Consider the following 22377-nt stretch of genomic DNA (forward strand, 5'->3'; position numbering starts at 1 on the left):
AATACCTTTCCAACGATATATGATAGGCATTATAAGTGTTTGCGGGTGAATTGTTGTGTTAGAATTGATTTTGGCTCGTGCATACTTGTGGAAAAACAGAAACAGACCTGCACAGATGGTGGCGCGGCGCGCCCCATCCCCGCGCGGCGCGCAGATGTACCTGGTCAGATTCTGACCTCCTCGTCCCATTTCACGTGAAATGTTTGACTAGCTACCGACCTCCGATTCACATGAAACTTGTTCTAATATACTTGTATATGAATAATTAGCATAGAAAAATAGTCCGGGACCCGACCCGAACATGTTGACTTTTTCGTTGACTTTGACCCGACCAAGTTTGACTTTTTGTCAAACTTAACCAATTAATTATGCAATCTTTCTAACATGATTCTATACTTGTATCTTGCATGAAACTTGACAATTTTCTTCACATGCTACATAATCGAGTCGTGTCGAGCCATAGGACTAATTGAACATCTTTGACCCTTCGTGACTATCGTTATTGATACAACCTAATTGTTTAGGTCGAGACTAGCATTGTTCTTTGCACGTTTACTTGTTGAAGTACTATTTCACTCTTGCGCTCAAGGTGAGATCATAGTCCCACCTTTTCAACAACTTTTATACTTTTATATCGTGGGCTGAGAAAACATATACTTTGTTACATCTTGTACTACTTACTTTTATGTTTTGAACACAAGTGTGAAAACAAACATTCCACGTGCGAGTTAGAACAAAAATGCCTCAATTCGATTATCATTAGTTACACTTGCAGGGTGTAAGCGAGAACTTATATTGTGTGGCCATACGGGTTTAACAAACCCTCATTCGGACGGTTCGCTACCGTTATGCGGATGAAATATATTTTTGTGTTTTAGTGTGGGTTCTAGCACTGTGTGATGGGGTAACGTTGGTTAAGTTTTGATAATTGAGTGCTCGCGTATAACAACACTTTTGGAATGCAAATGATTTGGATTATCTACGTTATGGAAATACAAAATCTTGTGGTTCAAAAACAACGTTTAATACTTACTAAACCTATGATTTCACCAACGTTTTCGTTGACAGATTCTTCTATGTTTTCTCAGGTTTTGAATGCTTAGTGATACATGCTTCCGCACTCTTTTGATACTTGCTTGGATGTCGAGTATACATGCATTTTGGAGCATCTTTTGAACTTATTTAAACTGTGTCGCATAGTTTTCATTTGTACTTATAACGTTGTAACTTAACTTGTGGTCAATTATCTTTGTAAACTTTGAAACAATCTTTACACTTGAATGGATGCGACATATTTTGGGTCAACGTCTGTTTTAAAGACTTATGACCAGGTAATGGGACCTACGTAGTCGACGCCGTCACTTGACGATTTGTCGGGGTCGCTACACGTGAAACTACATTCTATGGTTGAATTATCGAAATCGAATATGCCCCTTTTTATTAAGTCTGGTAATCTAAGAATTAGGGAACAGACACCCTAATTGACGCGAATCCTAAAGATAGATCTATTGGGCCTAACAAACCCCATCCAAAGTACCGGATGCTTTAGTACTTCGAAATTTATATCATATCCGAAGGGTGTCCCGGAATGATGGGGATATTCTTTTATATGCATCTTGTTAATGTCGGTTACCAGGTGTTCACCATATGAATGATTTTTATCTCTATGTATGGGATGTGTATTGAAATATGAAATATTGTGGTCTATTGTTACGATTTGATATATATAGGTTAAACCTATAACTCACCAACATTTTTGTTGACGTTTAAAGCATGTTTATTCTCAGGTAAATATTAAGAGCTTCCGCTGTTGCATACTAAAATAAGGACAAAATTTGGAGTCCATGTTTGTATGATATTGTGTAAAAACTGCATTCAAGAAACTGATTTCGATGTAACATATTTGTATTGTAAACCATTAAGTAATGGTCGTGTGTAAACAGGATATTTTAGATTATCATTATTTGATAATCTACGTAAAGCTTTTTAAACCTTTATTTATGAAATAAAGGTTATGGTTTGTTTTAAAAATGAATGCAGTCTTTGAAAAACGTCTCATATAGAGGTCAAAACCTCGCAACGAAATCAATTAATATGGAACGTTTTTAATCAATAAGAACGGGACATTTCAGAAATCAAGTGGCAAACTTGAAGAAATGTTTAGTTTCATATGTTATAATAAATATTTTGATTCATTTTAATTGTCCAATGTCACTATTCCTCAATTGATTGTCCACAGTTAGCAATATATAACATTTGAATTAATTAATACGTGTCGTGACACGTATACGTCTCAGACTCGATCACAACTCAAACTATATATATTATTGTAGAATCAACCTCAACCCTGTATAGCTAACTCCCACATTACTGCATATAGAGTGTCTATGGTTATTCCAAATAATATATATAGATGCGTCGATATGATATGTCAAAACCTTGTATACGTGTCCCGATATTTAAAGTGCGTAAAATAAATAACAAAAATTAAATAACGATAAATAAAGTGCGTAAAGTAAATAACAGAAACTAAATGACGATAAATAAAATTGCGAGAATGTAAATTGCGATAAAATAAATTGTGATAATTAAATGTAATCAGTTAGCTAGGAACAGTTAGCTAGGATTTTGTTAGCGTGGATTCTTAACAAAATTTCTCATAGTTAATTTGTTTGTTTCTAACGAATTTTATTTTGTCCAATGTTTTCTTCATTATGCCACTTGTCGGATTATGATAGGTCAAAATCCAAATATGAAATTGAATGAAAATGGTTATTCTGTGATGAACGGATTCGTATAGCTGTGGTTGCAAGTAGGATAGTAAATGACTGTTGAATCAGATTCGAAGAATGTACAGTGTAACTTATTAATGCGAAATCTAAATATTCCTCGGGCATTACCTACCCGTTAAAATATTTTCACCATTAACAGTTTGTACAATAAAAATTTTAATTACAATCTTTATGAAAACATATATACATATATATTTTCTTCAGACGTAATTATGGATTTAATGAGTCAATGTGATATTAAACTCATCAGATTTACGGCTAGAACTAGAGTACATAATCTCTAAAACATTAGAGATTACATAATCACCATGTCGAACGAAGATATATGATGTAGAACGTCATGTAGAACGATGATCATACTCGAGGTACAGAATGAGATGTTGAGGCATGGATTGTTGATGGTACTGGTGCTCTTATTGATGGTATTGTTGGTGCTGGTAATGTTGCTGAAGCTAGAAAGTTTTGCACCATATTCTCCAAATTGATTACTCGAACGCGAAGTTCGTTGACTTCTTCTATTATCCCGGGATGATTTTCGGTCGGAACGAGCGGATGAATAAGGTTTAAAATTTTAGATAGAATATAATCGTGGCGAGATACTCTGGAAATGATTGTGAGAATGGTGTTTCGAACAGGTTCGCCGGTAAGTGTTTCAGGTTCTTCGCCAAGAGGTGAATTCGGTTGGTGGAAAAGATCGACTTATTCTTGTCTTCATTGATTAAGTCGACTACGAACCCATCAGATGAATTGGGGATGGATGATTGGTTGATTCATTCTGGTGACGCTGCTTTCGAAGCTTAGGTGAAACTCCATATCGGAATAGTTGTCGGAATCCGAGGAATTCGAACTGGTTGAGGGATTCATCTCGTACGATCAGATGAATGATTTTCGATAAGAAATAGATTATAGGATGTAGATTAGTACTTTGCAATACATAATCTACATATGCATATATAATACTAAAATCCCATAAGTTACGGAGGAATCTACGGAAGCTGTCAGGCAAGGTCTACAGTAACAGATACGCTAAGATATGAATTATCAGATACGCTAAGATATGAAATTTTTTCTATACACTATCGATGCACAAAATGCAGTAAGACGTGTCTAGACTAAGAATGATAAGCAAGTGATTTTCGATACAAATGATAAGTAAAACTTTTGACATGCAGACACGGTCGAAGTCCAGACTCACTAATGCATCCTAATGACTTATCAGTTAGACACACTAATGCAGACCTGATTCGCTAAGACCACCGCTCTGATACCAACTGTGAAGACCCGTCCTAATCTATCCGGACGAAGTCCATATCGATTATAAACGATTCACAACAGTTGATTACATCGTGAGGTACTTGACCTCTATATGATACATTTTACAAACATTGCATTCGTTTTTGAAAATACAATCTTTCATTACATCGAAAGTTGATGGCATGCATACCATTTCATAATATATCTAACTATAATTGACTTAATAATAATTCTGATGAACTTGATGACTCGAACGCAACGTCTTTTGAAATATGACATGAATGACTCCAAGTAATATCTCTAAAATGAGCAAATGCACAGCGGAAGATTTCTTTCGTACCTGAGAATAAACATGCTTTCAAGTGTCAACCAAAAGGTTGGTGAGTTCATAGGTTTATCATAAAATAATAAAATTCATCATTTTGATAGACCACAAGATTTAAATGCTGCATGGTATAAATGGGCCCAAATCCTATACCCACCTGTAATGTACATGCAATATCTTTTAAATACAGTACACCTTTCTCGTGTACGAAACCATTTTAACAAATCTTTGTAACCGTACACATATCTCGTGTACAAAATATCATACACGTACCCTGTGTATAAAATCATTCTCTCGATATATAACATTCACTTCAATTGGTGGCAATTATCATGTCCACATAATTCAATGGTGGCAATTATCATGTCCACATAATTCAATGGTGGCAATTATCATGTCCACATAATTCAATGGTGGCAATTATCATGTCCACATAATTCAATAATAATCCGCAGAACTTCTGTTTGCATAATAATTCATTCGAGGAATGTTTTGCATATGTCTATCTCGTTAAACATTTATAAAAGCATTTCATGTATTCGCAGTTCAAAATATATTTCAAAAGTATTTAGTAAAGCAGTTATAAAAGCAGCGCATGTATTCTCAGTCCTAAAAATGTAAAGAGTAAAAGGGAGCAAATGAACTCACCATACTGTATTTTTTGGTAAAAATACATATGACGTCATTTAACAAGTGTAGGGTTGACCTCGGATTCACGAACCTCACATAAAATAGGCTTCAAAAAGAATGAAATGGCATTGCCCGGACTCGAACTCTCGACCTCCCGCTTAACCCAAAACACCACTAACCATCTGTCTATTTTCGGTTTTCTAATTAATGTCACTACCCATATCTATATAAGCTGTATTTTTTTCCCAATCATAACTGGATCCTAGCCCAATACTGCAAACGAAGCCACAGCCCATTCCTCTTTACATAAGCCCAATAGATTCGATAGCCACAGCCTTATTATATACGGCCCAACAGTTAACTTTTCTAAACTCCTTTACTAGCCTAACCCAAAGTCCACTAAGCTTAATGGACTGCAGCAGAATAATCACAAAAAAATGAGTAGTAGCCTAGTTTCGAACCTAGGACCTCTTGTACAGCAAACCCACCATTAAACCAATGAACCATACATTCATTTTTGAATTATTCACCACGTTTAATTTTTTTTCTTAACCTGTAGATCCTTGTTTTCTCGAAAATAAAAACCCTATCGTCTAAAACAACAAAGATCGAATGAAAATTATTATCAAAGACTTTTAACAACAAACCATCATTGTTTTCATTATCATTAACATCATCTTAGTCATTATCATAATCGTTATTATTATTATTTCCATTTACCATCATCATCTTAAAACATTCTAACCATCATTATTTTTTTTTATCTAATCATCATCATAACTCGCCGCTGTAACAGTAACACGAGCATTAGTAGTCACAGTGGTAGTGCGGGGTGGCATTTTATTGGTTGACGATGGTGGTGTATGGTGGTGGTTTTAGGCCTGCACATCGTGTTGTTCAACGAGGAAGAAATAGAAACAGAATAATCATGATATTCGATTAAAACAGGAAACACGCAGGTGCCATTTGAATTAATACAACAAGACGTCTAGTTTCGACCAAAGTAAAAATACCGGTTGTTTCTCAGTTTCATATATATAAACGGTGGTTAAAGGTGGTGAATTTAGTGGAATGTTCTTGGATCTAAACTTAAAACTAAACAGTAGCATAGCAGATAGGAGTTGTTTGGGTGAATTGTGAATCGAAATAGAAATAAGTAGCTGCAATAGCAGTGGTTATCGCGAAAAGAAAACAGAAAACAGTAGGCTGCAACGGTTTAAGGTGTTTGTTCATGATGAAAGGTGATGGGTTTGAAGATGGTACTTGAATAAGAATGGTAATGGTTATTGTTCATATTTATGCACGTAAAGGTATATATATATATATATATATATATATATATATATATATATATATATATATATATATATATATATATATATCCTCCTTAATAATTAGATATAGTGGGTTTTGTTTAGGGTAGGGTTGATTGATAAGTTTAACAGAAAGAAGGAACAAAGCTACACAAGTGGGTGTGGGTTGGTGTGACTTGTTCTTGAATTAAACAGATACAGACATATGGCACTTGGTAATATGCATATATTTTATATATATATATATATATATATATATATATATATATATATATATATATATATATATATATATATATATATATATATATATATATATATATATATATATAATAATAATAAATATCACACTCCTTTGAAAACTTAAAACGTGGCCATGACATAAACTAATAAAAAAATTACATTAGCAGCCTTCAATTTGTTATTTAGTTTACCGACAGTTGGACTAAGTTATAACGTGGTTCATTGCTAAACAGTTAAAATATAAAAGTGTTCCTAAAAATCCTAAATTTTTAGATTAAATCTATTTAATTATTTCACTCATTAACTGTTGGAAACCTGATCAAAAAGGTTCAATAATTATTTATTTTCTGTTCCAATTTATATGTACGGAGTGCTAATATTAAATCTTAAAAAGGTAAAAAATATTTTTGACAAATCTAAAATCTTCGTAATCAATTTACAGTCTAACTTTTATTTCAATCCATCATGAACATGTACAATTATCTATATTAAAACTAACAAAACATCAACCGAGTGTTACTGACGTTTACTAATTAAGCTCGAAATCATCCATTTTCCATTTACTCTCTCTCTCTAAATATAATCAGTTTTAAATAACAAGTTTTATCACATAAATATATATTATATATTTTAAAAAAATAGATTTAATATTATTTTATATATTTACAAGTAGTATTTACATATATATATATATATATATATATATATATATATATATATATATATATATATATATATATATATATATATCTACATTTGTAATAATAGTTTTCATTATATCGCATATTATTTTACATATTTATTTTCAACAATTAACTCATATATTATTTCAATTAATATTTCAAATTATTACATATATATATATATATATTTAAATATACATGTATCTATTTACAATTAGTTGTTCGTGAATCATCGAGAACAGTCAAAGGTCAATTGAATATATGAAACAGTTCAAAAATTTTGAGACTCAGATTAACAGACTTTGCTTACCTTGTCAAAGATATTAAATCGTATCGAGAGTTTGGTTCAAAATTAGTCAAAATTTTCCGGGTCACTACACTCCCCATTGCTGGAAGAAAGATACCTTTCGTTCAATTGCTGAGTGGTGGGGTATTGTTTTCGAGTTTGATAATTATTCCCTCAATGTGGCCAAGAAACTAAACTTTGGTAGGGTGTTCGTTAAATTAATTCATCCGGAAGTGGTTAATGATGCTCTAAAATTAAAACATAAGGGGAATGCGTACTTCATTAATGTCAAAGAAGAGGTGAAGAAATTTCCTGATGATTACAGCAACGTGATGATGGTTCAGATAGTGAAATCAGTTCTGCTTATAGCTCAGAGTTTGTACATTCAGATGGTGTCTCAAGTGATGAAGATGACTTTGTTGGTCCAACTGAAGATGATGATCTTGAATTAAAAGATGAATACAGTGTTGAGGAAGGTTTTGAGTCCGTTAAAATTCCTGGATTCCGGGAAACTTTCGGTGATCGGGAATCTGAAAAAAGATTGTCCGGTTGAAGAAGATCAACAGTCAGGTTGTTTTGGGGTTGACAAAAGTTTTGTTGGAACCAATTGCAGAAACAATGAACAACAATATCCCAATTCCTAGTCCCAAGAAATTTCCAACTGCTAGTAAAACTGCTGTTAATTGCCCCGAAACAAATGTTGTGGGGGTAGGTTATTACGCTGATGGGATGGCTGAAGGTGGGCCTAACATTGGGCTCGATCCGGATTCTTGTGGGCTGCTTGTTGGGCCGAGTGGTGTAAATGAGGTTAAAGAAAAATGTGAAGATGGACCTAATAATAATAATGAGCCCCCTGAATTGAGTAAAGCAAATTTTGTAGCTGGGCCTGACTCTTCTAATGAGGGCGTGGTTAATAATGGAGGTCATCAGAGAGTAAAGCAAAAAGAGCAATCGTGCTCGAATCGTAGCAACAACTCAAGAGAAGTTTCAATTTGCGATTGCTGTTACTTGAATGCGGTGGGTAATTGGAAGACCTCGATTAGGATCAAGAAACTCCAGAAGCTGGCTCATAATGGGAACAATTCAACTTCTAATTCCAAAGTTCACTGTAAGTTCTGTAAGAAAAACACAAAGAAGAAATCGAAAGGTAGAAGCTCTAATTCTGCGAAAGACATGGGGGTTTCAATCGGGGGTTCCATCAATAATGTGGAGCTAAAAGATTATGGGGAACAAATTGGGTTGAGGTGGCCCGACCTCAACTAATATGTCCCGCTGGTCAGTTTCGTTTGCCTTTTGTTTTCTTAATGAAGATTTTATCTCTAAATGTTCGTGGTTTTGGGGTGGAGGGCAAGTTCGGGAGGGTTAAAGGTCTGTGTTTTTCGGAAAAACCGGGCATTGCGGTGTTTCAAGAAACTAGGTGTCGACATCTTGAGGATAGTTGGGTTGAAGCTTTGTGGGGGATGAGCGAATTTGTTTTCATCCAAAAAGAAGCTGTTGGTAACTCGGGGGGTATGCTAATTATTTGGGACACTAAAAGTTTTGTTGTAGATAGCGCGGCCGGAAATGAATTCTACTTAGCAATTAGGGGTAAATGGTTCGGTACGAATAATGAGGTGATTATTGTGAATGTCTACGGCCCGCATAACGATTGTGCTAAAAAGAAGATGTGGGAAGCCCTTGATAATCTCATGGGGAATTTTGATGTGGGTTGGGTTCTATGTGGAGATTTTAACGAAGTTAGGGAAGAATCGGATTGTTTAAATTGCTCTTTCCATCAAAGCCGGGCGAGAAGATTTAACGATTTTATTATTCGAAACAACTTGATTGAGATACCAATAGGTGGGAGGAAGTTTACTCGGGTAAGTGATGACGGTCGTAAATTTAGCAAATTGGACCGTTTTCTTGTCTCAGACTCTTTTATTAACATGTGGCAAGATCTTTCCGTTATGGCCTTGGATAGAAGGGAGTCGGATCACTGTCCTATTGTCCTTAGAGATAAGATAATGGATTTTGGGCCGAAACCTTTCAATATTTTTGACGAGTGGTTACATAGAGAAGGAATTGATAGGGTTATTCATGATGGATGGGAAAAGCCGATCCATGGGGTGAAAAAAGATTGTTGTTTTCGAGATAAGCTTAAAAACGTTAAAGTCGAGCTAAGGGCTTGGAGTAAAAGGGAATTTGGAAACCTTGATGAAGAAATTAAGTCTCTGAAAGAAACCGCATTGATATGGGAGAAGAAAGCCGAAAGTGGTATGCTAACGGATTCAGAACGGTTGTGTTGGCTTGATTGTCGAAAGAATTGGTTGGCAAAAGAAAAAACTAAGGCAAACATGTTGAGGTAAAAAATCTCGTATTAGGTGGATTTTGGAGGGTGATGAAAATACCAAATATTTTCACAACTCTCTAAAAAGGAGGTATAACAAATGTAATATGCGCGGGTTGAATATTAATGGAAGTTGGTGCGAAGACCCAAGGTTGATAAAACAAGCGGTTTTTGAGTATTTCAAGAATGTATTTAGTGCTACTGTCCAGCCTCGTCCCAAGCTTTGTATGCGGGCTGCTAACCGAATTGATGCTGGGCCGACGGCTAGTAACATTCTCCCAACCAATTTAAGTGTGTCTGGGCCCAATAGTGTCACTGGTGGGCCTGATATAACATCGTCACCTGCTGGTTATGTTGCCCCATTAATTTTCAGTTTGTCTTCGCTGGAATCAGAAGCCTTGGAGTCGCCATTCTCTGAATCCGAGGTTTGGAATGCGGTAAACGAATGTGGGAGTTCTAAAGCGCCGGGCCAGGATTGTTTCAACATGAGATTTTATAAGAAATTTTGGCATATTATTAAAGACGATTTGATGAGTGCTATTGAGGAATTTTGGAAATCGGGTTCAATTTCTAATGGGTGCAATGCGTCCTTTATTACGCTTGTCCCTAAGAAATCGGATCCCTTATGTCTGGGTGATTACCGGCCAATTAGTTTAATTGGTAGTTTCTATAAAGTGATTTCTAAACTTCTATCCAATCGGATTAGAAGGGTGGTACCAAATCTTGTGGGGTTTGAACAAAGTGCCTTCATTAAAGGGCGAAACATTCTTGATGGTGCTCTTATTTCGAATGAAGTCGTTAGTTTTCTGAGACATAAAAAGGAAAGAAGTTTGATTTTTAAAGTGGATTTTGAAAAGGCGTTCGATTGCCTTAGCTGGGATTTTCTCATAGAAATCATGGAGATTATGGGTTTTGGTGAAAGATGGAGGAAATGGATTCTTTCGTGTCTCCACTCGGCCTCTATTTCAGTTCTAGTTAACGGCTCTCCTACTAATGAATTTAAATTGAAGCGTGGTGTTAGACAAGGGGACCCACTATCACCTTTTCTCTTCATTTTGGCGGCGGAAGGGTTAAATGTCCTTACAAAGGGTGCCGTTGCTAGTCATAAATTCCGAGGTGTCAAAGTTGGTCTTGAAAAAATCCAAATTTCACATCTACAATATGCGGATGACACAATTTTTTTCGGGGAATGGAGTGAGGAAAACCTTAGGAACCTTATGATGCTTTTGAAATGTTTTGAATTAACCTCGGGGCTTAAAGTTAATTATAATAAAAGCAACCTATTTGGTTTGGGGCTAGATAAAAGTTTGGTGGAGAATATGGCCCGATTGTATAATTGTAAAATGGGTAAGTTTCCCTTTATCTATCTCGGTCTTCCTGTTGGGGGTAGGATGAACAAAATGGAAAGTTGGAATCCGGTGATTGATAAGTTCTCGAAACGCCTCTCGGATTGGAAAGCAAGATCGATGTCTTTTGGTGGGCGTTTGACCCTTATAAAATCGGTGTTGAATAGTCTTCCATTGTATTATTTCTCGCTCTTCCGTGCTCCGCCTTGTGTGTTAAAAAAACTTGAGTGTGTAAGACGTTCTTTTTTTTGGGGCGGGTCGGGAAATAAACACAAAATATCATGGGTAAAATGGGATGATACCCTCCTCCCTTTCGAGAAAGGAGGGTTAAATCTTGGTTCTTTAAAAAGCAAAAACTTGGCCTTGATCGGCAAATGGTGGTGGAGGTTTCGAACCGAAACTAACTCTTTGTGGGTCAAGGTCATTTCGGGTATTTATGGTCAAAACGGTGGTCTTGGTGTGGAAAATTTCAATACTTCTTTTCTTTATAATTCTGTTTGGTCTAACATTGTGAAATTCGAAAACTATATCGACTCGCTCGGTGTGGTTTTTAGAAGTTCCTTTATCAAACACATTGGTGATGGAGCTTCTACCTCATTTTGGGATGACGTTTGGCTTGGCACTTTTTCTTTAAAAAACAGGTTCAAGAGGCTATTTCGATTGGAGACCGAGGCTGGAGTTAAAGTGAAAGATAGGATTGCTTGGGATGGTTCGAAGTGGGTTGGTCGCTGGAATTGGGCCCGAACGATAATGGGCCGAACACAGGCTGAATTAGATGAGCTGAATTCATTATTATTGCAGGTCCCATATAGGCCTGATGTCGCGGACTATTGGGCTTGGAACCAGGGTCATGATGGTCTGTTTACAGCTCGGAAACTAAATGAATTATTGGAAACGAAGGTATTACATTCAAATCATTCAACGCTTGATACTTTAAAAAATAGTTTTATCCCGAAAAAGGTGGAACTATTTGTGTGGAGAGCAAGAAAAGGTAGGCTTCCAACATTGCCCGAACTCAACAAACGTGGTATTGATGTTAATTCGGTGCGTTGTCCAATATGTGATGAGGATATCGAGAACTTGGACCATGCGTTACTCTCTTGCAAGTTAACGAGTGACATCTGGTCTAAAATTCTGGAATGGTGGAATATGGGGACTTTACCAAGTGGCGGAATACAAGGTCTTTTGATTGGTGAGACAGGGCAATGTCTCTCGGACGTGGGCAAAACTATATGGCAAGGTGTTATTTGGATGGTTTGTTATCTAGTATGGAAAAATCGTAACGAAAAGGTTTTTCGGAACAAATGTTGGAATGTACCGGTTGCGGTTAGTGAGATTCAAGTTAAAAGTTTCGAGTGGATCGCGAAAAGGTGTAAAGTGAAGATTATCAATTGGCACGAGTCTGGTATGCCTAAAATTCCCATCCCTTTTTTATTTATATCATCTTATCCGATCCGTGGTCCCGCACATATTCTCAGCACATATATATATTTGGGTGATGTATTTCCACTTGATTTTTTTTGATAAATCCACTAAACTAGTTCTTCCATTAATTGTACAATTCAAAATGTTATTGCATAGACACAAGTGGATTTAATATATATATATTTTTTTTTATTAATTTTTTTTTTTTAGCGATTGACACCCTACATGTGGCTCGTTATCTATATAGAATCATGTGAATGAAATAAGGTCGCTTGAACTTTAGCATCCGATGGTTAGTCTTATTGGCAACTTTGCCGTTGATAATTTCAACGAGGCCTATGAGTTGGTATGTATGTATGGTTTTCTTTCATCCATTCAGCAGCTGACCTGCCTTTAACAATTAATTTCGTCTCTATAATTATCTTTCATTGTTTTACTAATTATTAGCAAATTTATATATGTTGTTAGCTTAGCGCATCGATTGTGTTGAGTTTATAAAGTGCGAATATAAAATAAATCTTGGGTATTTCCATGAGTGTTTATTCTATATGACCAAAAAGGGTGCTGAAAAAGGGAAGGAAGGTTTGTATGAAACCAAAGTTGTATGTGCTATGTGTTATGAAAAGTGATACCGAATTATAGCAAACCGCTAGTAATATTTGAAATAATGACAATAAAGGAACACCAAGATTTAACATGGAAAACCCCAATAGGGTAAAAACCACGGGCAAGAAAAGAAACGTTTCACTAATATGAATAATAGGAATTACACTTCTCTCTAATTACAAGGATAAGTACCAAGTTTTATATCTCTTATAATTAAGAGATTTATCACTTATTAATTCTCTATTACACTACTAGAACACAAGAAGGAAGAATGTGTTGGGATGATTTAAATGAGCTAACATACTGCTCCATTTATAGTACTCCATAATGGCAATATTGTAAATAATATGGAGACAACTTGTGTGGTGATGACAATTGAAGTCTTCGTGGCATAAGTGTAGCCTTTCAATACCATATGCAAGTTGACAACTTGCATCCACCAATACATGTGCAACTTGACTACTTGTATCCACCAACTATATCTCATCTATTATTCAACAATCTCACACTTGAAGATTTGATTGAAGCCTAATTAATCTTCACACGATAATCCTTCCTTGCCAATGATGTTGCTTACGTTTCTGCTAGGCAGCATGAGGAACGGCACCAAATAAACTTGTCACGGTTGATTGACTTTGTTAGAAAATCAGCCACATTTTTATTAGTATGAATTTTCTGCACATCCACGGTTCCTTCTTCCACTTTCTCACGAACGAAGTGATACTGAACTCATATATGCTTTGTCTTTGAATGAAATGCTGGATTCCTTGCAAGATGCAAGGCACTCTGGTTGTCACAAAATAGAATGCTATTCTTTTGTTTGTGTCCGAGTTCCTCCAACAACATCTTCAACCATACTGCCTCTTTAGTAGCTTGAGTAGCTGCTACATATTCTGCCTCTGTTGTTGACGTCGCCACAACTGACTGCAGTTTTGAAACCCAGCTTACTATTCCACCACAAAGTGTGAAAACATGTACAGTGGTAGATTTACTTTTATCGATATCACCTGCATAATCTGAATCAACATACCCTTTGACTATAAATTTTGGTTCCCCATAACATAATGCAACATCTAAGGTTCCCTTGATGTATTTAAGGATCCTCTTTACCGCATTCCAATGCTCTTTACCAGGATTCGCCATGTACCGACTAACTACTCCCACTGCATGTGCAATGTCTGATCTTGTACATATCATTGCGAACATTAAACTTTCCACTGCTGATGCATACGGTACGCGAGACATCTTCTTCCTCTCGTATTCACTGCTAGGATACATAACAAAGGATAACTTGAGATTAGTAGGAAATGGGGTTGAGATTGGCTTACTATCTTGCATATTGAAGCGCTGCAAGACTTTCTTCAAATAATTCTTTTGAGAAAGCCAAATCTTCCTATTATCTCTGTCTCGGTGAATTTGCATCCCTAGAATCTTGTTTGCGGCACCCAAGTCTTTCATTTCAAACTCCCTAGCCAATTGAGCCTTCAGCTTATTAATACGATCTTTGTTGGGGCCTGCAACCAACATGTCGTCTACATATAATAACAAAATGACAAAATCATTGTCCCCAAACCTCTTGAAATATGCACAAGGGTCTGCATAAAGTCTGTTATATTCAAGGCTCATTATGAAAGAATCAAATCTCTTGTACCAGCATCTCGACGCCTGTTTAAGACCATACAGAGATTTCTTTAACCTGCAAACCAAGTTCTTTTTTCCCTGTAGTTCAAAACCTTCTGGTTGAAGCATATAAATTTCTTCTTCAAGATTTTCATGAAGAAATGCAGTTTTCACATCTAGCTGCTCTAGATGCAAATCAAATGTAGCACACATCGCTAGAACTACTCGAATTGTTGTAAGTCGAACCACAGGAGAAAATATTTCATTAAAGTCCTTACCTTCTTTCTGAGCATATCTTTTAACCACCAGTCTTGCATGATACCGCTCCACTTGATCATCGCCATTTCACTTGATCTTATACACCCATTTATTTCCAATAGGTTTTCTACCTTTCGACAATGACACAAGTTTCCATGTTTTATTTTTATGAAGAGCTTCAATTTCTTCCTGCATAGTTGTCATCCACTGAGATGCATCTGAATGATTTAGTGCCTCGCGAAGAGTTGTTAGCTCTCCTTCCTTTGTTAGAAGACAATATGCAACATTGCTTTCCATAATATAATCTGAGTGCAACCCTGGACGTTTCCTTTCCCGATTAGAAATACGAGTCGCTGGAGCTTCATCAACGACTACTTGATTTTCATCGTGCTCTGGTACTGCTTCAGAAGAATCTTTATGAAACTCGTTACCCACCTGTATCGGTATAGTTTCTTTTGAAGTGCTAACATCTTCAAGATCTTTGTATTCTGTAAAGAGAACATCTCTGCTGATGACTACTTTGTGGGCAGTGGGGTCCCACAAGCGATACCCCTTAACTCCATCAGCATACCCCAAGAACAAATACTTTCTGGACTTCAGATCCAACTTTGTCATTTCTTGAGAATTGTACATTGCGTACACAGGACTTCCAAATACATGAAGGTCGGAATAATTAACTGGTTTTCCAGTCCACATTTCCATCGGCGATTTCAACTCAATTGCAGTTGATGGTGACCGATTTATCACGTAACGGGAAGTACTTACTGCTTCTGCCCAGAATGATTTTCCCAAGCTTTCAGTTGCCAACATCGCCCTTGTTCTATCTAACAAGGTTATGTTCATCCGCTCTGCCACTCCGTTTTGTTGAGGAGTGTATGTTGTTGTGAACTGCCTTTTGATACCTTCTTGTTTGCAAAACTTATCAAATTCATCACCAGTGTATTCTCCTCCATTATCTTTCCTCAAACACTTGATCTTTTTACCAGATTCAAGTTCAACCCGCGCTTTGTAAACTTTGAAAACTTCAAACACATCTGCCTTCCTCTTGATTGGGTACACCCAACATCTCTTAGTGTAATCATCAATAAATGATACAAAATACTTTGCTCCTCCTAGGGATTGAATTGGTGCTTGCCACACATCAGAGTGAACCAATTCTAGAATCAATTTACTTCTAGAATTTGATGTGTTAAACTTCAGGCGATGCTGCTTGCTGATTATACAATGCTCACAGAAAGGTAGCGATACCTTTGTAAGACCAGGAATAAGATTTCTTTCAACAAGAATCTTCATACCTTGCTCAGACATGTGTCCAAGCTTTTGATGCCATGTCATAGCAACTTTATCACTTGAACTATTCGAAGCAACAGATGATTTCGATTCCTGTACCGTCTCGCCTTTCAGAATGTATAAATTAGCACCCACCTTTTCTCCTTTCATAAGTGCAACCGCGCCTTTCTTGATTATCATGATCTTCTCATGTATCACCATCTTACAACCAAGATCATCCAATTGTCCTAAAGACAATAAGTTTCTCTTCAAACCCTCCACGTGTCGTACACCTTGAATAGTACGAACTGTACCATCGTGCATCTTCAGAATGATATCTCCAATTCCAATGATCTTTAGTTCATGATCATTGCAACTGTATACAGATCCTCCTGAGATACGTTCATATTGTTTGAACCATTCTCTTCTAGGGGTCATGTGAAAAGTAGCTCCCGAGTCAAATAACCAGACATCAACAAATGTCTTTCTGCCTTCATTTGCTACCACTGCCTCACTAACCAAAGCAGTCCCATCATCTGACGTGCTTGCAATATTTCCTTGAGGATTTGAGTTATTTAAACTCCGACAATCCTTCTTCAGGTGGCCTTTCTTGCCAAAATTGTAGCATTTATAGGTCTTCTTCTTTTTAGACTTCGGTTTACCATGATTGTGACTCCCACTTGGGCCACGTTCCGTTGATCTCTCTCCTGGCACCAATAAGGCCTCCACTTGTCGTGAACCGGCCTGTTTGTCCTCCTTGTTATTGCGTCGATTTTCTTCTTCTAGAATAGCTGCCGCAACTTCATCATAGACTAGATACTCCGAGAGAACATTATTGGTTAAGTTAATAATGAGTTGTTCATACGAATCAGGTAGACTCTGAAGTAAAAGTTCAGCACGTTCTCTATATTGTAACTTAATGAAGCGAGTTGAGAAAATGGAGTATTCAAAGAATTAATGTGCTGATTAACTGAAGTAGATTAATTAATGTGTAGCGCATAAAGTTTCCTCTTAAGGAATATCTTGTTGTGGAGTGATTTGGTCTCGTACAATTTTACGAGGTGATCTCAAATCTCTTTCGCCGTCTTCTTTTCTTCTATGCTAGACAAAACGCCATCTGCTAGTGCCAGATGAAGATTTGCGATAGCCTGGCCGTCCATCTCTTCCCATTTTTCATCAGTGACTTCGGCGGAACGTCCACTGATGGCCGCCAAACACTTATCCTTTCTCAGGATAGCTTTCATCTTTAGTTTCCATAACGAGAAGTTACTCCCGTTGAACTTTTCAATTTCTAATTTCGTAGACATCGCTATAATTACAATCTTCTTTTCGACAATACTATTTTTCTTGAAATCACTCCCAAGGACTTTTACCGAGTGAAAATAATCTTACTTATTTTCGGATGTGGACAATCCACTCCCGTGGCAACCACAGAGCATACTATAAGTAGATTAATACACACTAGATATTAGACCTTAGCTCTTGATACCACTTGTTATGAAAAATGACACCGAATTATAGTAAACCGCTAGTAATACTTGAAATAATGACAATAAAGGAACACCAAGATTTAACGTGGAAAACTCTAATATGGTAAAAACCACGGGCAAGAAAATAAACGTTTCACTAATATGAATAATAGGAATTACACTCCTCTCTAATTACAAGGATAAGTACCAAGTTTTATATCTCTTGTAATTAGGAGATTTATCACTTACTAATTCTCTATTAGACTACTAGAACACAAGAAGGAAGAATGTGTTGGGATGATTTAAATGAGCTAATATACTGCTCCATTTATAGTACTCCATAATGGCAATATTGTAAATAATATGGAGACAACTTGTGTGGTGATGACAATTGAAGTCTTCGTGGCATAAGTGTAGCCTTTCAATACCATATGCAAGTTGACAACTTACATCCACCGATACATGTGCAACTTGACTACTTGTATCCACCAACTATATCTCATCTATTATTCAACACTATGACTAACGGTAACAGATCATTAAGCAGGTTTGCTCTCACTAAACCAACACCAGGTATGTGCTTATTTGGATGCTTCAAAGTCTAGTGGTATATGTATTAATGTCCATATAGTTTATGTAATCTTATTTATTTAACATATAAGTAGTTTGAACAAAAATGATTATTTGTAAAATGTCACTAGTTTAGGTGAGTGTGGTTCAACTTGAAACTAATAAGAAATTTAAAAGGGGTTTTAAGTCCACCCAATTTGCCACCTCTATTGGGCATATATTGTCCATGTATGTCCTTTCTTCGATCTCATCTCTTTGCGTTGATCTTGCAATATGTTATAAAGAAATAATGCCCGTAGAGAGTTCGCCAGCTGATTCTGAGGATGATAGTAGTTCATCTGAATCATCGGATGAGGATGAGAATGTACGTAGACCTGAATATAGGTATACTGGGATGAGGCGTAGGGGTAAGGACGCGACTTGTAGGGGTTACGACTTCATTAGCCCACATGGTATGTACGTTGAAGGCTTTGTGTATAACTATATATCATATATTTTTGATGTTGTTTATGATAAAATAAATTTATGTATGATGGTATAGACCTATGTCTCTGGGCTATGGCTTTATCATGTATATATGTTTAATTTAGTTTTATTGTTTACTTTTCAGGATTGCAAGCTCCTTAGTTCTGCCAAGCTTGTGGTGGTGAGTCTGTTTCTAAGAGGGTTTTATATTTATAGTTTATAAGGAATATTCATAGTTATTACTTTAACCAGTATGTTCGTGTTATTGTTCGAAACATATTGAATGTGTCCGAATATTAAAACAAATTGGTGTTTACAACACGTTATTATATTTATATTTATAAGGAATACTAAAGAAACTCACTTTTTAATTAATTAATTAATAATTAATATTTTCTTGTTATTCCTCATATTGACATTTTGAAGGTGTTTGAACTTTGAACCACATTGAATGTGTCTGATTTTTTTTTTAAAAATATGATTGATGTTTAGAACACGTTGTTGTCCTCTTATGTTTTTTTTCAGGAACAAATATTTAAATAAAAAAATCCATGATCAAGATGGTTACAACCAGTGTTGTAAATCTCTTTATTTTTTCCCTAAATCTCGTTTTTGAAAGGCAGTCGAGACGAGATGTCCATCTCCCGAGATCTCTCAGTCAACGGGGTCAAACTTGGTCAAAGCCACAATATATCAGATTTTCTCGGCCATTTCTTGGATTTTGTCATAAAATCTAGTAATTTTTCGAGTTTTCTCACTCATTTTTGGAATTCTTTTGTAAAATCGCGTAAAAGTGTATATAAATATACAAATATTTGTAGATAGATGTATATTTATATTAAAAAACTGAAAAGTCAACGTCCGAGATCTCCCGAGAAATTTCCGAGATGCCGAGATCTCCCTAAAAATGTCCAAACGAGATCTCCCCGAGATCCGAGTTCTCCAACCTTGGTTACAACTAATATAGGCCTTAACAGGTCTGCTTACTTGAAACAACGAACAACAGTTAAAATGGCACTAGAATTTGAAAATGTTACAAACGAGAAAAAAAAAAAAAAAAAAAAAAAAAAAAAAAACAACCAATACGACCAATGAGATGGAAGATGATTTTGGATGAAAATGTTCAAATCCAAATAACTAATTCTTGTTCAAATTAACCTGTCATTACTCAACATATAACCCTCTCATTCTAACTTTAGTATAAGTCAATATTCGAGAATCTGTCATAATTCATGTATAAGTTATAACTATAAATTTACACAATCTTGTATAAGTGTACATACGTTAAAACTCAGTGTCACAATCAAATTGGCAACAATTAAATGAACATGAAATATAAGGTATGTCCTCTAATTTGACACAAATTCACCAAAATGTGTTTGTCTGAATATTGTTGTATGATTAATCTGTTTTGGTCTGTTCTTCTTCCATTTCTTTTCCTTCTTCTTCTTCCTTTTCTTTTCCTTCTTCTTCCCCATGTTGTTTAGCCGCGGGTTCAGGTTCAGGCTCAGGTGGTGGTGGTTCAGGTTGACTATCATCAGTGGGCCCAACATCTTCTTGTGGTTGTTGCTCTTGTTCTTGTTCTTCGGACGAGGTTGTGACATTTTTCTTTTGGTTGGCGGCTTCAAGGACATGACTAAAATTTCCCTTTTCCAAGAAAAGTTGAGCAAAGTGGTGCCTACAATATAGGACACCATCAAGTGCAGCATACGATGAATGAGTAAGAGGACACCCACCATGAGCACATTTGAAGCAAGACTTGTGGTATGATTCACCTTCCATTGTCACCTATAATCACAAAATTGTTCATATAATTAACATGTCGTACCATAATGTGTATCAATACAAGTCAATGTGCATTAAATGCGTGTGTTTATTGTGCCAAAGAAACAACATGAAGGTATTTGTGCAAATTTTACCTTTTCTAGAGGATATACAGTTTTGTCACAAGCTCTACATTTATCTTGAGTTCCAGAGAACATAGATGATACTTTGCTTGGTGCCCTTGTCTGCATCACAAACATGAATTTATTCTATTCAACTAAACTTTGAAATAAAATAAATATGCAAACCTCATAACGTAGATGTGCATACCAGTGAATTGTCTCTTTCAGATTTTGCTGCAAAAATGGAGAATATTTATAATTAATTACTATTAAGTAGCTGATAAATTAAGCATAAATAAATATAAGTATATAAAAAAGTTACATGTTTGAAAGTTCTTGCTGAAATTTCCCGATTCTTTGAAAAGTTGTTCAAAATGAGTCTTGCAATAAAGGACTCCATCCATAGAAGAGTAGTTGCACATCTGTTTCAAAAGTGATAGCTCATAAATGGTTTTCGATACTTATATATTGAATAACACGATCTAAATACGACACCAAGCAATCGATAAAATATAGAATATTGAGCATATTCTATCATAAAACAATCGTCAACACGCGTTCTGTTTTGTGATACTAACATATATTTCGAGATACAAAATGTGTACAGGAAAAATGACTTATTTGCGATTAGTAACACACGTGTATGAAACCGTCAACAACACAAATTATATCCTAAAACAACGCAATCCTTTGACAAGAAGAGAAAATTTGCTATGCATTTAAAATGATCATTACAAATAACTTTTTTCATATGACAATATATACAAGTACAATTTCTTTTAGTAATTGAAATATAGAGAGTTTCTCTAATGACGCTAAAAATAAACAGAAAAAAAAACAATTTCAATAAACATTTGAACGAGTTGAGGTTCAAACCATCACAACATAGGTTAGTGGTTGGTGTCTCATAAAGGTCTTATATTCAAACCTCACTAGTAACATATCTTGGTCAGCCAGCCAAAGGGTAAGAAACAATCATATGATAACCCAGTTAGGCCGTGTACGACAAGAAATAAACAATGACACATACCACAAGCATTCCGTTGCAATGGCTGCATCTGAAGCACGTTTTATGATAAGTGACTCCATCTGCGGTTAATAGATCAACAAAATAAACCGTCTTATCGCAAGCTTTGCATTTGTCTAAAGTTCCCGTGAACGACATTTTCTTGGCTTTCGAGTTTTGTTCTAAGTTTTGCCTTCGAAACAATTGAAAAACTTAACAATAGGAAAGAAACCCAATAAAAATGGGTTGCCAAACAATTAAAGATTCATGTCAACGTTTTATAGTAATTACCTATTTCTTTTTTAATGGACATAAACTATCTTAGTAACTCACAGAAAATTGATTATGTTTAAAGTTTGGCAACGGTTTATAGATCGAATTCTGAATGAATTTATAAAGCAAAAACACGTGATTGGAAAATTCTATATATGTAGTGAAAATAATGGATGATTTATTTATTTTTGATCAATGAAACAATGATGGCATTATTTTCTTATTCAAAAACCCATTTGAACTCTATTTATTAAATTAAGAATTCTCTAACAACTAACCTTAAATTCTAAAATGAAATATAAAGAAATTTCACGCAACGGCGCACAAACCCT

At 35.7% G+C, this 22377-nt stretch overlaps 3 protein-coding genes across 3 annotated transcripts; 2 read left to right on the forward strand and 1 right to left on the reverse strand.

Moving 5' to 3' along the window:
- Positions 1–8830: 8830 nt before the first annotated feature.
- LOC139903796 (uncharacterized) lies at positions 8831–9871 on the forward strand. Its single transcript, XM_071885826.1, has one exon. The coding sequence runs from the start codon at positions 8831–8833 to the stop codon at positions 9869–9871; it is 1041 nt and encodes a 346-aa protein (XP_071741927.1).
- Positions 9872–9959: 88 nt separating this feature from the next.
- LOC139903812 (uncharacterized) lies at positions 9960–19042 on the forward strand. Its single transcript, XM_071885827.1, has 3 exons — positions 9960–12603; positions 18700–18867; positions 19026–19042. The coding sequence occupies exons 1-3, from the start codon at positions 9960–9962 to the stop codon at positions 19040–19042; spliced, it is 2829 nt and encodes a 942-aa protein (XP_071741928.1).
- Positions 19043–20230: 1188 nt separating this feature from the next.
- LOC139873767 (LIM domain-containing protein PLIM2c-like) lies at positions 20231–21931 on the reverse strand. Its single transcript, XM_071861627.1, has 5 exons — positions 21797–21931; positions 21089–21188; positions 20975–21000; positions 20800–20889; positions 20231–20668 (listed from the first exon to the last, which is right to left on the reverse strand). The coding sequence occupies exons 1-5, from the start codon at positions 21929–21931 to the stop codon at positions 20282–20284; spliced, it is 738 nt and encodes a 245-aa protein (XP_071717728.1). The 3' UTR covers positions 20231–20281.
- Between the last annotated feature and the right edge of the window lie 446 nt (positions 21932–22377).

This window comes from Rutidosis leptorrhynchoides, chromosome 1 (assembly GCF_046630445.1).
Source record: "Rutidosis leptorrhynchoides isolate AG116_Rl617_1_P2 chromosome 1, CSIRO_AGI_Rlap_v1, whole genome shotgun sequence".
NCBI lineage: Eukaryota > Viridiplantae > Streptophyta > Magnoliopsida > Asterales > Asteraceae > Rutidosis > Rutidosis leptorrhynchoides.

Excerpts from the sequence above, each read along its gene's own strand:
- LOC139903812 (XM_071885827.1), top strand. The coding sequence starts at position 9,960 with ATGCGCGGGTTGAATATTAATGGAAGTTGGTGCGAAGACCCAAGGTTG. Across the intron at positions 12,604-18,699 it reads TATCAATTGGCACGAGTCTG|AAATAATGCCCGTAGAGAGT; the intron begins GTATGCCTAAAA and ends TATGTTATAAAG.
- LOC139903796 (XM_071885826.1), top strand. The coding sequence starts at position 8,831 with ATGAAGATTTTATCTCTAAATGTTCGTGGTTTTGGGGTGGAGGGCAAG.
- LOC139873767 (XM_071861627.1), bottom strand. The coding sequence starts at position 21,931 with ATGTCGTTCACGGGAACTTTAGACAAATGCAAAGCTTGCGATAAGACG. Across the intron at positions 20,890-20,974 it reads CTGAAAGAGACAATTCACTG|ACAAGGGCACCAAGCAAAGT; the intron begins GTATGCACATCT and ends TTTGTGATGCAG. Across the intron at positions 20,669-20,799 it reads CTGTATATCCTCTAGAAAAG|GTGACAATGGAAGGTGAATC; the intron begins GTAAAATTTGCA and ends TTGTGATTATAG.